This window comes from Balaenoptera borealis (genome assembly GCF_965194805.1).
Source record: "Balaenoptera borealis genome assembly, chromosome: 8".
NCBI lineage: Eukaryota > Metazoa > Chordata > Mammalia > Artiodactyla > Balaenopteridae > Balaenoptera > Balaenoptera borealis.
Genome location: NC_138865.1, coordinates 578,410 through 595,157, shown reverse-complemented (window position 1 = coordinate 595,157; position 16,748 = coordinate 578,410). Strand labels below are relative to the sequence as shown.

Below are 16,748 nucleotides of genomic sequence, written 5' to 3'. Positions count from 1 at the left end.
GTTCTGTATTTGTTCTGATAATTTCCTTCTCACTCTACATCAAATTTTGAGTTCTGATCTATCTTATTAAATAGATGTAACATAACAGGGTCATGGAACTTTTGAAAATTACCTAATGTGGGCTGTATAAAGTAAAGAAAACTGAAAGAAACAACTAACTATAACTATTAATAGTCTTCATTCAAGGGCTTCCCTGGTGGCGCAGTGGTTGAGAGTCTGCCTGCCAATGCAGGGGACACGGGTTCGAGCCCTGGTCTGGGAAGATCCCACATGCCGCGGAGCAACTGGGCCCGTGAGCCACAACTACTGAGCCTGCGCGTCTGGAGCCTGTGCTCCGCAACAAGAGAGGCCGCGATAGTGAGAGGCCCGCGCACCACGATGAAGAGTGGCCCCCGCTTGCCGCAACTAGAGAAAGCCCTTGCACAGAAACAAAGACCCAACACAGCCAAAAATAAAATAATAAAATTAAATAATAATAAATTTAAAAAAAGTCTTCATTCAACGTACAATTAGATTAGATTAACCATGATAGTTTTATATGTACTATATAGTGTTTTATTTCAAAGTGGAAACACTCCTTTTTTAGAATGATGTCCTAGATTAACTATATCAACAATGAGTATATGACATGTACGTATACAAGGCACAGTTGTAGGTGCAATGTCATTGTTTAGTTGTTAGACAGAATTCTTTAATTTTAATCAATATTTAAAAGTCATATTAATAATTAAAAATCAAAATAGACTAAGGACTAGAAATAGCTCAAGACATTTTTAATGTCTACTAAGTTATTGTATGTTTTTCTTTTATGTTGTCCAGCAAGAAACCATATGATTCTGAGGTATAATAGTTTTTTAATTAGTGACAGTTTAAACTGTGACATTATAATGAGCATGTTCCAGAAATTTGCATTTTCATACTGAACAAAGAATGCTTAACGTTTTATAGGGAATAAAATAATATAGTTTATCTTAATTTTTGATACTACTTAGAAATAAAGAGAAAATATAATTGAGCTAATCATTGCTTGTCAGAAAGTATTTTGCTTAGACTGGAGGAAATGGGAGATTTGTGTTGCAAATACATGTGTTTAATGTCTTGACCATTTTATTGGATTGCCCAAAAAGTTCATTCGGGTTTTTCCGTAAGATCTTTTTGGCCAACCCAATATCATGCTGTGTCTGTTAGGGAGTATTTTATCAACTATATGTGTTCATAGTCTTTATTTTAAACCTCATATTTGTTTGAAATCTCAAATAAGAGTTTTACACAGATATACTTTGTATTTTTTTTTTAATAAATTTATTTTATTTATTTACTTTTGGCTGCGTTGGGTCTTCGTTGTGGTGCAGAGGCTTCTCATTGCGGTAGCTTCTCTTGTTGTGGAGCACGGGCTCCAAGCGCAAGGGCTTCAGTAGTTGCGGCTCACAGGCTGTAGAGCGCAGGCTCGGTAGTTGTGGTACACAGGCTCAGTTGCTCTGCGACATGTGGGATCTTCCCGGACCAGGGCTCGAACCCGCGTCCCCTGCACTGGCAGGCGGATTCTTAACCATTGCGCCACCAGGGAAGCCCTAGACTTCGTATTTTTAAAGGAAAAAAATATGTATCTATCTATATCTGTCTATATGCAATATATATACACATATATCTGTTTATATACATGTTTTATTGAATTCATTGATTGTCAAAATGAACTCATTTATTTAGGTTATTGACTAAATATTCCTAAGGTTTAACATATTCCTAAAACTAAGTTCGATTCATACACCAGATATTAGCTCTAGTTTACCTACGTTTGTCTACAAAAGACTGGCTCAAATCTACATTTCATGTCCAGTGAAAAGCCCAGGGTCCTCCCAAATACTTTTTAATATTCCAAATGCACATTCTTCTGGTCACCCTGGCTTTATTCTTCTACATGCACTGGAATTTTATTTTCAGCTTGCTATCTTTCATGGATTCTTTCTCTCAACTTTGACCTGTACCCAAACTGGACACTCAGCCTTTTCCTTATCTAAACCAACTCCCTCTCTGGCCTCCCCCCCAGTAATAAATCACAACAAAATATCACTAACCATCACCAATAGAGATCACCAATAGCTGTATTATTTAAACTAGAGAAAAGGTGTCAACAACACAACACCTATCAACTAGTGAATGGATAAATAAATGTAGAATAGCCATGCCGTGGAATATTATTCAGCAACATAAAAGATGAAGTAAGGATGCAGCTATAACATGGTTGGACCTTGAAAACATGGTTCTAAAAGAAGGAAACCACTCAGAAAAGACCACATATTATATGATTCCATTTGTATGAAATCTATAGAGACAGAAAATCGATTAGTGAGTGCCCACTGTAGGTAGTTGTCATAGGTTGGGAGAATAAGGGTGATAAGGGTATGGCTATTTTTTTGAGGTGATAATACTATTCTAAAATTGATTAATAGTTTTACAAATATAAATATACTGAAAAACCATTGAATTAATTTTTATTAAAATATAATTGACTTACAATATTATATTCGTTTCAGGTGTACAACATAGTGCTTCAGTATTTCTGTACATTGTAAAATGAGCACCTCAGTAAGTCTAGTTACCATACGTCACTGTACAAAGTTATTACAATACTGTCGAGTCTATTCCCTATAAGGTTCCTTACATCCTGTGCCTTATTTACTTTGTATCTAGACGTTTGTACCTCATTTCATGTTTTCCACTCATCCCCTCACACCCCCTCCCCTCTGGCAACCACCAGCTTATTCTCTGTATCTATAAGCCTATTTCTGTTTTCTTATGTTTGTTCATTTGTTTTGTTTTTTAGATTCCACGTATAAGTGTAATCATGCAGTATTTATCTTTCTCCATCTGACTTATTTCACTGAGCATAATAACCCTCCAGGTCCATCCATGTTGCTGCAAATGGCATTATTTCATTCTTTTTTATGGCTGAGTAATATTCCATTGTATATATGTACCACATCTTCTTTATCCATTCATCTGTCGATGGGCACTTAGGTGGCTTCCATGTCTTGGCAATTGTAAATACTGCTGCAGTGAACACAGGGTGGCATAGATCTATGCAAATTTGTGTTTTTGTTTTCTTTGGATAAATACCCAGGAGTGGGATTGCTGGATCATACGGTAGTTCTATTTTTAGTTTTTTGAGAAACCTCCATACTGTTTTCCACAGTGGCTGCACCACTTTACATTCCCACCAACAGGGCACAAGGGTTCCCTTTTCTCCACATGCTCTACGCAGTACTTGTTTTTTATTGTCTTTTTGATAACAGCCATTCTGACAGGGGTGGGTGAGGTGATATCTCATTGTGGTTTTGATTTACGTTTCCCTGATGATTAGTGATGCTGAGCGTCTTTTCACATGCCTGTTGACATCTGTATGTCTTCTTTGGAAAACGTCTGTTCAGGTCTTCTGCCCAACTTTTAATTGGGTTGTTTGGGTTATTTTTTTAATTTTTTTTTAAAATTTATTTATTTTTGGCTGTGTTGGGTCTTCGTTTCTGTACGAGGGCTTTCTCTAGTTGCGGCGAGCGGGGGCCACTCTTCATCGCGGTGCGCGGGCCTCTCACTATCGCGGCCTCTCTTGTTGCGGAGCACAGGCTCCAGACGCGCAGGCTCAGTAGTTGTGGCTCACGGGCCTAGTTGCTTCGCGGCACGTGGGATCTCCCCAGACCAGGGCTCGAACCCGTGTCCCTTGCACTGGCAGGCAGATTCTCAACCACTGCACCACCAGGGAAGCCCGGGTTGTTTGTTTTTGATGCTGAGTTGAGTGAGGACCCCTGGGCTGCGGAGACCCATGAGGGGCTCAGATCCCTTGCTCCTTGGGGAGAACCTCTGCAGTTTTGATTATCTTCCTGTTTGTGGGTTGCCAACACAGGGGTGTGGGTCTTGACTATACTGCAGATTTTAAAATTTAAAAGAATGTATCATATAAATCGTATAGTATGTGAGTTACATTGCAGTAAAACTGATATTTAAAAAAACAAAAAAAAACCACAGCAACAAACTACACAGTTTTGTGCTGGCAGCCACCAAGATAGAAGTTTTTTTCTGGAGATGCAGTAGTTCAGATGTCAGGCACAAACAGTTTAAAAATGAAAATGCAGCTCATTTCCTACCATGATGCACTCAGGCAGCCCCACATACAGCTGTAGACTTTTCTTGGAGATCCCAAGACTCTAATGTCCACTGACACCCTTTTGGGTTTCAGCCTTTTTTTCCTACCCACCTGCATCCATCCGGGAAAAGCGGAAGTATAATTTATAATTCTTCACTGATACAAATATTGCAGCAACACACCCTACCTTCATTTCTCCACCTTGAATGCTTAGAAGGCAGTAGCAACTACAGAGAGTTTTGGTCGTCAAGTTTCTGTTTTGATCACACATTGTCTGATCACAGGGGTTTGTGCATTTCTGCTTCTGAACAGAATGGATGAGACTAAACTACAAATCTCTGTTGACTCTGTTATGTGAGTGGAAACAAAAGTACCTCTTAATAGAGGAAGAACGTGAACAAAATTTACAGCTGAACGCTCTGTAAATTCCCTGATCAAATTGTGTTTGATGAGATTAGAACCTCCATTGTACAGAAACTTATTTTAATGTTTTCTGTGCAATCTCTTTCTTTTTTTTTAGCTCTAGACCCAACTAAAGACCCGTGCTTAAGGCTGAAATGTAGTCGCTACGAAGTGTGCATTATTCAAGGTTCTCAGACCGCAGTCTGCGTTGGTCAGCGGAGACTCACGCACAGGTAACCTCGTAACTCAGTCCCACTGACTGAATGGTTTTGTACCAGGAGTTACTGCAGAGTGTAAATGTTTGGCAACATCTGCTAAGCTTTGATCCAGAGTTTATTGAAACAGTTGCAAAACCTTGGCTAATACAATCATGATTCACTTGGGTTAAACATTGTTATCAGTCAGAATTACTCTAGATTATAGAATTTAGGCATATACTGTTAGAGAAAGAGGATTTTGGGAAGATTGTGTTAGAGGGCTATCTATATCTGCATACTTATACTTTTTTCAAGTTTAAGGAATGTACAGTTTGGGTATCTTCTAAGTATTTCTGCATATGCCAACCCAAAAGTCCTGTATCCCTCAGGGGAGAGTTAGAAACAAAGTTAATAGGAAAAAAAGTGAATGATTGATGTTTATTAAAAAAAAAAAAGATGAAAAGTCACAAATAGAGGTCTGGGTGTTCAAGGAAGCACTGGTACTGCTGAAGCCCTGGGGTCTGTTCCCTGAAGCCTGACACAAAGTCCCAAGAGGAGAAGAGAGTGTTTAAATATCTTACGTGAGGGTCAGGACTGCTTCTATAGGGCAGGCTGCATGCGGAGAAGTGTCAGTAATTTAGAAACAGGGTGTGGAGTTTGGTGCTGCGTCAGGATGGGAACATGGCACGACCCACAAAGTGCACATCACTGGGTAGCTGACTGAGGCGGCAGATGTGCCCACTCCCTCTGTTACTCTGAAAGGAATTCTCTTTACGAGAACACTCTCTTCTGTGATAGTGGCTGTGATTCATGTTTTGTTTTTACATCAAATGAGCAAGAGAATTTCGCTATTTCAGGGGTGTTCAGAGACAAATTGGTTTTTGACTTTAGTGTACTGACATCTAAATTGTGTTAGTCAAGCACACCAGCCGACCGAGAATAAGAACAACAGAGAGTGATTAGGTAAGTAGCAGTTCTAGGAAACAGCCAGCATTTAAGTTTCTTTGATGTTCCTTATTTACAGGAAAGCACTTACACATTAAGCCCCTTATTCCGTGCTGAGTAGATTAGTGGGGGTCTTCATTCCCTTTGCCCAGGCGGTGATGGCTGAACCCAAATACCGGGGCAGTTCAGTGTAGCCGAGATAGAGCTTTGGGAATGAGTTCACTTGGGACAGAGAATCATGCCATATCAGTAACTTCCTCATGGAAGTGATAGAGGGATGGGGAGAGAGAAGCACAGCACGGGGCCGGGACGTGTAGGAGCCCCCCAGGAAAGAGCATTTCCTGAAGTCAGCGCACTCTGGGCGTGGGGGGAGTTACAGGGGGGTGAAGCATTTATCAGGTATTTACCCCCAGGCAATCATGACCTCTCTGTCAGTTTTATAGGAGGACAGCACAACTTTGCGCCAGAAGTTTATTTTTCTCCGTATTTCCCTAGAATTCCAAACAGTTTCTGAATCTCTTGGAATTCCTATTAATTAGTCATCAAACACTTAAAATATTAGTATGGAAACATACATGTAGGGGTGTGGGAGAGGCGATTTCTGCTTGAGAAATCAGGAGGAGGATGGCGTGGAAATGAATCCCTGAGTTGCAGAGTTCATCGCTTCATTTCATAGAAAAGCAAAACTGTTTCATCGCGCGTTTCCGACACCCCGGGGTGGTTTCCATGCACCCGCATTTAACACCTTGGGAAAGGCTCTTCTGCCGTCTCACGCCAGCTCCCTGAACCCCAGGAGGAGAGCAAGTGAAGACTTCCCAGTGAATAGCATGTCTGGGGCAGAGATGGTCTCCTGACGACCGCTGACCACTGAGCTGGGAGACGCTGAAGTAACTGACGTCACAGAGCCAGGGAGTTTCAGAGCATCCATTCGTGTTCACTGACACCTGTGTCAGTGCTTTTTACCGATGTGCGTCTCACTGCTCCTCTGACTTACTGCGAACAGACTGAACTACAGACGAAAAGAAACTTCCTTAACCTGGTAAAGACTCTCAGAGGCCAAGAGCTACATTTGAGCGTAAGCAGGTGGAGCGTCCTGAATCAGGACCACGGCCAGCTCTGCCTGGGCTGCAGCTGGGTGAGGGCTGAGCTTTGAGGAGGTGGGCGTCGCGGAATGTTTTTGTGAATAGTGTTTAGCCCACTTCTGTTTCCGATAGAGACTTTAAAAATGGCACTCAGTACACACTATGTTCGATAAATAAAAAACCAGTTTCCGAAGAAATAAACTTAATATTTGACGTGCTTTGAGGATGCCAGCACATAGGGAACGTTTACACAGCACTTAGGGAAGGAGGGCCGCCATGCAGTGTGATTAATAATGTAAATAATCGACTAATATAAGTAACGTAGAGCTTACATTGGGGGATTGTGTGCGTTTTGGGGGGGTGAGGCATGGAAACAGAGAGAAGGGGCTTAATTAATCAATTTCGGCCATTTTCATTGCTTAGGTTAGAAATTCCTACTGTTTTTCATTTATAGGAACCACTTATAGTTTCTTTCCTCGATCTCATGTAAGAGAAAAATGAATCCTTGCCTTATTTCAAAGAGTTCTTCCTAAGCTCCCCCCCCCCCAACTAGATAGCACACGCTTGTCCCTGTTACCTTAGTGCCCTGGACTTCTCATCCTGTGACACCCATCATCTAACACCATCTCCTCAATTGACTGGATATTTCCTGAAGGTGGGTTTGCGTCTTATTCACCACTTTAGACTCAGAACCTGGCATATTTACTGGCTAGTGTATATGTTTGTTGAAGAGTGTATTAAAATACCTGTTATTTATAAAACATTTAGAGGAAAAAATGAGTAGTTTGATCAATTGAATTGGTTAGTCTAGATAACCTCAGTCTAAAAGTTGTTTTCTGTGCTTATTTGTAGAAGGTGGTCTGGGAAGGGCGTAGAAGTCAGTCAACAAATGTTTTAAAGTAAATGTATTGAATGATTGAAACAAATAAGTTATTGCCAGAAAAAAAGGGTGAGGAAGATATGAAATTGTGAGGGAGAGATTAGTCCATAAATGTTTGAAGAAACTGGTAGGTACTCGCCTTACATTTGCAAATACCTCAGATAATTGGTAAATATTTCCTTCCTTAGTGCTTTCAATAACATTAATTGTCTTCTGACCAGAGAAACAGCCTGCTTCCAAAGCTCACTCTGTGCTTCACGCTGGCTTTGCAGACATAGAGCGTTGTGTCAACTTCCAAATATGTCGTGTTTAACATCATGTGTTTGGATGTTTGTCTCCTGATGGCTTTTTCTGTGAAGAATTGGCCTCAGACAAGCATGAAGCCTGTGTTCTTGTGCTGCTTTCTGTTACTCTTCTCGTTTCCATCACTGTGAAACCAAATAGTTTTATGAACAGTGAGAAAGAACATGGACTGCAACATATTTTCCACGATGGCAACGTAGCCAGTTGTGTAGGGGGTTTGATACGAAGTGTGTGCTGGCTTTCCAGGTATGGCTCTGATCCCCTGTTTCACATTGTTACTCTAGGGAAAAGCGCCCAGTATGCTGATAGCCAAGGGTTTGTTCCATAGTGTTTGTGTGCTGTGAACAGGGGTCCAGGGTTTGCATATTGTGAGCAGAGACCAGGGTTTTTGCTCCTTTGCTGCCTGTACAGCTGCCGGTAATTAGCACTATTTCTAGATCAGTGTTTTGGGCTTCAATCGATGCTGCTGGTATTTTTTTAAAAAAAAGGGTTTGGCAAAATAAGCAAGGAGCAAGGTTGAAGAAGTTGTTATAGGACAGAACCAGCCCTGTTAATTTCTGCTTCATTTACACCAAAGGTTGAAAATAAAATCAATAAGGAAATGCTTTTGGCCTCCTAAGAAGGCATTAAATCAAAGAATGATGAAGCTAGTTTAAAATGCTCCTTATCAAAAATAGATATCAAAAGAGAGTGAATCCTAAAGCTCCTCTATTTTAACTGTATACTTTTGGAATTCATAGTTTTAATGACCATATTTAAAAGATGATCTAATTTCTTTGGGTAATTATTAAATGCATGGCTATGGTATTTATATTTCCATTGCTATACTGTTGAGATATTTATGATGGGAGGATTCAATCTCAAGGCGTAAGTTTAGCAGAGTCCCAAAAATATTTAAACTGAATTGAACTTACCATAACTATTTTGAAGTAATGACCCTCTATGGTATCAATATCAATAACAGTATCATACATTGATATTGTTCTTAGGGATAGTGAAATCCAACATTTATTTCAGACTTAACGTGTGCAAAGCTCTTCACTAAGTGCCTTAAATTGATTTAGTTTTTACAACAACCCTAGTGCTTTATACCAAAGATTATTGTGCCCATTATACAGAAACAAAAGCTGAAGCTCAGAGATTCTGGGTATTCTGCCTGAGATTACTCGTATAAACCGATAGAGAGAGAGAGACAGAGAGAGATAGAAATAGGGCAGATTGAAGATTTGAAATCATGTCTACCTTTTTTTATATAAGCATTCCTTTTTTATAATAAATGGACTTTAATTGTGTTCGTGGACAGATGTTTATGTAACTCATGGAGTATCTCCATGAATCTCTTTGGTTAGAATATAGACCGTTTGCAACACCGTTTTTTTAATAGACTTTATTTTTTACAGCAGTTTTCGGTTTACAGCAAAATTGGACAGAAGTTAGAGAATTTCCCACGTGCCCCCTGCCCCACATGTGCACAGCTTCCCCACTGTCACCACCCCCATCAGATGGGACATTTGTTACAATTGTAAACCTACACTGACACGTCAGGGTCCCCCAAAGTCCACAGCTCATATTACTTTTTAATATTAATTGCATTTAAAAAACAGGTCATAGTATTTTGAATACTACAGTGAATTAGGGTAACGTTTGATTCCTCTTTTTAAGACACAGATAATAGCTAAACTTCATAGTGTTTCATTTATGTCTGGAACTTTTCTAAAGATATACATATTATATATAATAAATATATATTTGTCTGTATATGCATGTATATAGTTGCATACAGACATATGTATGCATAACTAATTTAATCTCACAACAGTGATGTGAGGTGAAGTGGGTTACAGTTATTACCTCATTTTATTCGTGGAAAAAGCTGAGACACAGAATTTATAGAATTTGCTCAAGTGATAGATTTGGACATTGAACCTGGCCATTGAGGTTCCAGAATTTATTCTCTTAATTATTACGTTGTCTTTTGTAACATACTATTTAATATTGATAAAGCATTTATATAAATGAGGCATTCTTCTAAGCATTATGGAGATAACTCATTTTATCTTAAAACAATCCTACATTCCTTTACGAAAATCTCTAACGACCTCCTGATATATAGTTTCTCAGCATATTTTAATGCACATCCTTTCTTCCTGAAAATGCAGTTCTTTGGTTCTCCTTTTATTCTGATATCAGCCTCAAGAACCACTTGGGAATTGCTTAGAAGAAGAAAATTGAATTCGTTAGACTGTCCGTTTAAATCAGTCCACATGATTTGGTCAAGTTTTACTTTAGATGTTCCCCATCACACAAACAGAAAGCACATTTCTCAAATATAGAACTAAGTAACATTGACAGTACTTTTAAAGTGCACAGCACTCGTATCATTACTGTGATATTATTTCCTCCTGTTGAAAGTCTGACATCCTCAGGCAGCCCCTTCTGACCTGACCTGGCAGCTTCCCAGCCCTTGGGGCAGGGGGCAGCTCTGTCAGGCAGGGAGCTCTCTGTAGGGATGTTTCAGGACACACACCTGAGCCAGACTGCCTGCCTTCACGGTCTCGCCTCCTCTACTTGGCTGTGTGACCTTGGGCAGGTCACTTAACCTCTCTGTGTTTCAGTCTCTTCCTCTGTCAAGAAGGAATGAGAAAACTTGTACTTTCTGATGATGTTTGAAGGATTAATGAGTTAATATACAAAAACAATTAGAACAGTACCTGATCTAAAGTGGGCAGGCATAATACAGGGGTGAGCTACTGCTACTTTTTCCTAGACATGTTGTGTATTTTGTAATCATAGACTTTCATTATGTCTGAGTTTTTCCCTAGTTAAATGTTCTGCCCATCTCTTGCCTTGTTTTTCTGGCATATTCTCCACTCTGCAGAAGCTTTTAGCGTTAATGGTTAATGGTGTGTAATTTGAAACTAGACTGGCTGGCTTTGAGGTCTGATAGAGGACGACTCTGAACACATTAAACTCCCCAAGACTCAGTTTTCCTGTTTGTAAGACAGACGTGATAATTATGCGATCTATGTTTTTGTGAGAATTAAAGACATCATTTGTGTACAGCTCTTTTCACAGTGTAAGCACTCAGTAAACATTAACGATTGAGAAATCTCAATTCGGCTTTCTCCCACATGCCTCCCAGCCCAAGGAAGAATCTAACTCTCCTTTATGACTGTGTGCATAGCACATTAGAAACACTTTTAATCTCCCTGCATTAGAGTTGTTTGTGTTTGTATTTAATAGGTAAAGGTTGAGTTGCTGTTGTATGTGAGAACATTGAGTGGCTCCCGTCATGAGGGTGGGAGATGAAGATTCCTGTCTACTTCGTGTAAAAGGACGTGTGTGATGTCGCTGTTGAGGGTGGAGAGGATTAGGATGTGGGGAATATGTGAGGACGGCTGCTCAGAGGGAAGAGCCGGGCGTCAGCGCTCCCGAGAGCTGTTAGGTGCTGTGACTTGGACAGCCTTGCTGCCTTCAATGATTTTTCTGGTTCATGTCGTTTACCGCTGTCTGTTTCCCCATTCCCGGTGAAGAGAGACTTCAGACCAGGAAGCCCAGAGTACACGAGCGGGTTCGCCGTGCGTAGGACCTCCTGGACTTCTTGGCAAAGTCACCTGTGGTGGCCTCAGGCATGTCCTCTGGGTCCTTTCTGAGGGCTGGAAGCCCAGTGGGCAGCCCTGGGCATGGGGAACGGAAGGAGATCATTTATGCACAAGCCCTTTTCTCTGCCATCCTTTCTGGCTCCCTGACAGTCTCTTGTACAAGGAAAAGAGTAAGAATTGGGGAAAAGTGCAATGAAGGGAGATTCAAATATTGCTCGATGAAGTACAGTTTGCAGAATAGACAAGAGAATAGTGAGGCCCTTGGAGAGAGGAAAGACTGGGTAATTCATGAAGAAGGTAAGTTTTAGGGATGTACTTTAGGTGGATCTTAGGATCTCCTAAACCCATGTCCTTTAGTGATGGGGATTAAGAGTCTCAGATTCAAAGTCCAATTACGTTAATTAGATTTCTGAATTATAGGAAGAGAGAATTACACAGGCCAAATAACTGCTTTTTACATTAAACAAATATCCCATCCTTCTGTCTATAAGGAAGTTAAAACCGTCTATTATTCTTATTTTTCTAGATAGACATCTATTTCTATGTTGTCATAATTTACTATTTTGAAGGAACTGGAAAAAAACCATGACTGTTTTATTAGTTAAATGTAAAAAAGTAGGAAAATACTATACAAAAATGGTATAATTGACACCAACTTTAACATTTTCCTTGAACTCTTATGAAAACAACATGTGGGAAGGGAACCCCCTTAAAAGATAGAAAAGGGGGTACACAGTGCACGCTCCCTCCCAAGAACCCTCAGTCCACTCCTGCTCTTCCAGAAACTTCCTACACACACAAATCCATACAAACACAATTATCTCCTAATGGGAGTGTTTTATGCATGTTGTTGTGCTTTGTTTTACTAACTTAATATGTTTTTCACATTTGCAGCTCAGCATATGCATCTTACTCCTTTGAATGGCCATAAAAATCCATGACATGTATGCACTGCAATTTATTTACCCAGTATCTCATTGATGGACGCTAGGGTTAGTCCTAGCTGTTCCTCTTATACCGTTACTTACCGCACTCTTTGGCGTGCATCTTGGTGTCCACGTGTGCATATTTTGACCGTAAATTCCTAACAATTGAGTTGCTAAGTCAAAGGGAAAGTATATTTAAATCTTGACAGTTGTTGCCAAACGCCCCACAAAGAAATTGTATCGGTTTCTCTACTTCAAGCAATATATGCTGGTGCCTGTTTATCACACCCTTGCCAGTACAAAATACTGTTTAAATATTAGTAATTTAGAATTTTCAATTGTTATGATTTATTCTTGACTTTAAATTGGTTTATATAAAATCACATGATCCTATCAATAGATGCAAAAAAAGCATTTGACAAAATCCAACACCCATTCATAATAAAAACTCTCAGTAAACTAGGATTAGAGGTGAACTTTCTCTGCTTGATAAAAAGTATCTACAAAAAACCGACAGCTAACATCATATTCAATGGTGAGAAACTTGAAGTTTGCCCACTAAGATCAGTTACAAAGCAAGGCTCTCCCCTCTCACCAATCCTTTTCAACATCATATGGTAAGTTCTAGTTAATTTGAAAATAACAAAAAGGAAATCCGTGTATACATATTGGGAAGGAAGAAATCAAACTGTCTTTGCAGATGAAGTGGTCATCTGATATAGAAAATATGAAAGAATTGACAAAAAAAAAACGCTGATAGAACTAATAAGCAATCACAGCAAGGCTGAAGGATACAAGGTTAACGTACAAAGGTCATTTCATAGTTATATTCCAGAAATGTACAAGTGGAATTTGACATTAAAAAAAACAATAACATTTTAACAATTTGGTTAAAGTTCTTCCATGGATTAGAAGAACTGATGTTGTTGATGTGTCCATACACCCAAAGCCATCTATAGATTCAATGCAATCCCTATTGAATTCCAGTGGTGTTTTTCACAGAAATAGAAAAAGCAATTCTATAATTTGTATGAAACCAGAAAAGACACCAAATAATCAAAGCAATTTTGAGAAAAAGAACAAAGCCAGAGGCATCATGCTTCCTAATTTCAAACTGTACTACAAAGCTATAGTAATTAAAACAGCATGGTACTGACATAAACATGGACATATAGACCAATGGAACAGAACAGAGGGCCCACTAATGAACCCCTGCATACACAGTCAACTGATATTTGACAAAGGAGTCAAAAACACTCAATGGAGAAAGGACAGTTTCTTCAATAAATGGTTCTGGGGAAAACTGGATAACCACATACAGAAAATGATACTGGACCACTTACAAAAATTAACTCAAACTGTATTAATTAAACATAGATCAGATACTGTAGAACTCCAAGAAGAAGACAGGGAAGAAGCTCCTTGAATTGGTCTCAGCAATGATATTTTGCATGTGACACAAAAGGCAAAAGCAATGAAAGCAAAAATGGGACTACACCAACCTAAGAAGCTTCTGCACAGGAAGAGAAACCATCAACTAAATGAAAAGGCAACCTACAGAATGGGAGATATATTTGCAAACCACATATCAGATAAGGGGTTGTTATCCAAAATATATAAAGAACTCATACAAGTCAATAACAAAAAACAAACAATCTGATTTAAGAATAGGCAGAGGACCTGTCTAGGCATTTTTTCAAAGAAGACATACAGATGGTCAGTAGACACATAAGATGCTCAGCATCACTAATAATCAGGGAAATGCAAATCAAAACCATAATGAGATAGCAGCTCATACCTGTCAGAATATCTGTTATCAAAGAGACAACAAATAACAAGTGTTGGTGATGATGTGGAGAAAAGGGAACCCTTGTACACTGTTGGTGAGAATGTAAACTGGTCCAGCCACTGTGGAAAACAGTATGGAGGTTCCTCAAAAAATTAAAAATAGATCTACCATATTATCTTGCAACCCCACTCCTGGGTATGTATCCAAAGGAAATGAAAACAGGAGTTTGAAGAGTTATATATATTTCCATGTTTATTGCAGCATTATTCTCAATAACCAAGATTTGGAAACAACCTAAGTGTCCATCAGTGGATGAATGGATGAAGACATTGTGGCATATATATACACAATGAGATATTATTCAACCATAAGAAAGAAGGAAATCCTGCCATTTGCAACAATATGAAGGGATCTTGTGGGCATTATGCTTATTGAGATAAGCCAGACTGAGAAAGACAAATATTGCATGATATCACTTATATGTGGAATCTAACAAAGTTGAAATCATAGAAACAGAGCATAGAATGGTGGTTCCCAGGGGCTGGCAGTTGGGAGAACTTGGGGAGATGTTGGTTCAAGGGTGCAAACTTGAAACTAGAAGATGAATGAGTCTTGGAGACTGAATGTACCACTTAGTGATTACTGTCAACAGTACTATGTTACGTACTTCAAAATTGCTGAAAGACTAGATCTTAAAAATTTTTACCACAAACAAGAAATAATAGTTTCATGATGTATAGCGGTATGAAAGTTTCAGTGGCAATCGTGTTGCAGTATATAAAATGTATCAAATCAATTCATTGTATACCTTGAACTTACACAGTATTATCTATAAGTTATATCTCAGTATAAAGAAAACAGTACCATTAACATTGGTGCCCCCAAAATGAAATACCTAAGGAATAACCTAACAAAATGAGTATAATATGTATATGAGGAAATCTACAAAAGTGTTGAAAGAAATCAAAGAAGAACAAAATAAATAGATATTCCATGTTCATGTGTAAGAAGACTTGATATTGTCAAGATGTCAGTTCTTCCCAACTTGATCTACAGATTCAATTCAATTCCAGTCAAAATCCCAGCAAGTTATTTTGTGGATACGACCAACCGATTCTAACTTTATGTGGAGAAGCAAAAGACCCAGAATAGCCAACAGGATACTGAAGGAGAAGGACAAAGTAGAAGGCCTGACAGTACCTGATGTCAAGACTTAGAATAAAGCTGCGGTAATCAAGACAGGGTGGTATCAGGGAAAGAATAGACAAATAGATAAGTGGAACAGAATAGAGAGCCCTGTAGTAGACCCACATAAAGGTAGTCAGCTAATCTTTAACAAAGGAGCAAAGATGGTCTTTTCAACAAATGGTGCTGGAACAACTGGACATCCACATGCAAAAAATAAATGTAGACACGGACCTTATATCTTTCACAAAAATAAACTCATAATGGACCACAGATCTAATGGAAAACACAAAACTATTACATTCCTATAAGTTAACAAAGGAGAAAGCTAGACGACCTTAGGTACGGCACTGCCTTTTGATATATAACATCAAAGACACAATCTGTGAAAGAAATAAAGGATAAGGTGGACTGCATTACAGGTAAAAACTTCTGCAAAAGACAATGTCAAGAGAATGAGAAGACAAGGCACAGACTGAAAAAAAAAATACTTGGAAAAGACACATCCGATAAAGGACTGTTATCCAAAATATGCAAAGAACTCTTAAAACTCAATAATAACAAAACAAATAACCTGAATTTTAAAATGTACCATAGACCTTAACAGATACTTCACCAAAGAAGATGTATAGATGACAATAAGCAGAAGAAAAGATGCTCCACATCCTATGCCATCAGGGAAATGCAAATTAAAACAACAACGAGATTCCACTCCACACCCGTTAGAATGGCGGAAATTCACAGCACTGACAGCATTGAAGCCTGGGGAGGATGTGGAGAGGCAGGAACTCCCATCCCTGCTGGTGGGAATGCAGATTGGTGCAGCCACTTTGAAACACGGTTTGGCAGTTTCTCACATAAATAAATATATCCTAACCAGGTGTTTCAGCCATCACACTCCTTGGTATTTACCCAGTTGAGCTGAAAATGTATGTCCACAAAAAAACCTGCACACAGGCATGTTTATCGCAGCTCTTTTCACAATTGCGGAAACATGGAAGCAACCCAGATGTCCTTCGGCAGGTGATGGGTAAATAACGTGGGGGGCATCCAGCCTGTGGACTATTATTCAGCACTAAAAAGAAATGCACTCTCAAGCCCTGAAAAAATAATGAAGGAATCTGAAATGGATATTATTAAGCCGATATTTAGAAGTCGGTCTAAAAAGATGGCATTCTGTGTGATTCCAGCTATATGATGTTCTGGAAAGGGCAAAAACTATGGAAACAGCATAAAGATCAGTGGTTGCCAGGGGTTGGGGGGGAAGGGGGGAAGGGGAGGAGGGATGGATAGGTGGAG

The 16,748-nt window shown here is 39.3% G+C and overlaps 1 protein-coding gene and 1 long non-coding RNA gene across 3 annotated transcripts in view; one reads left to right on the top strand and one right to left on the bottom strand.

The window, feature by feature from the left end:
* Positions 1-16,748, top strand: part of SPOCK3 (SPARC (osteonectin), cwcv and kazal like domains proteoglycan 3) — a 442,183-nt gene that overhangs the window by 176,316 nt on the left and 249,119 nt on the right. For both annotated transcript variants that reach the window (XM_082402143.1, XM_082402145.1), the window contains exon 4: positions 4,659-4,773. In XM_082402143.1, the coding sequence (XP_082258269.1) occupies positions 4,659-4,773 (115 nt within the window). The remainder of the gene's footprint in view (positions 1-4,658; positions 4,774-16,748) is intronic.
* LOC309633384 overlaps positions 1-16,748 on the bottom strand; it is a 545,333-nt gene that overhangs the window by 430,779 nt on the left and 97,806 nt on the right. The gene's annotated exons all lie outside the window — the stretch shown is intronic.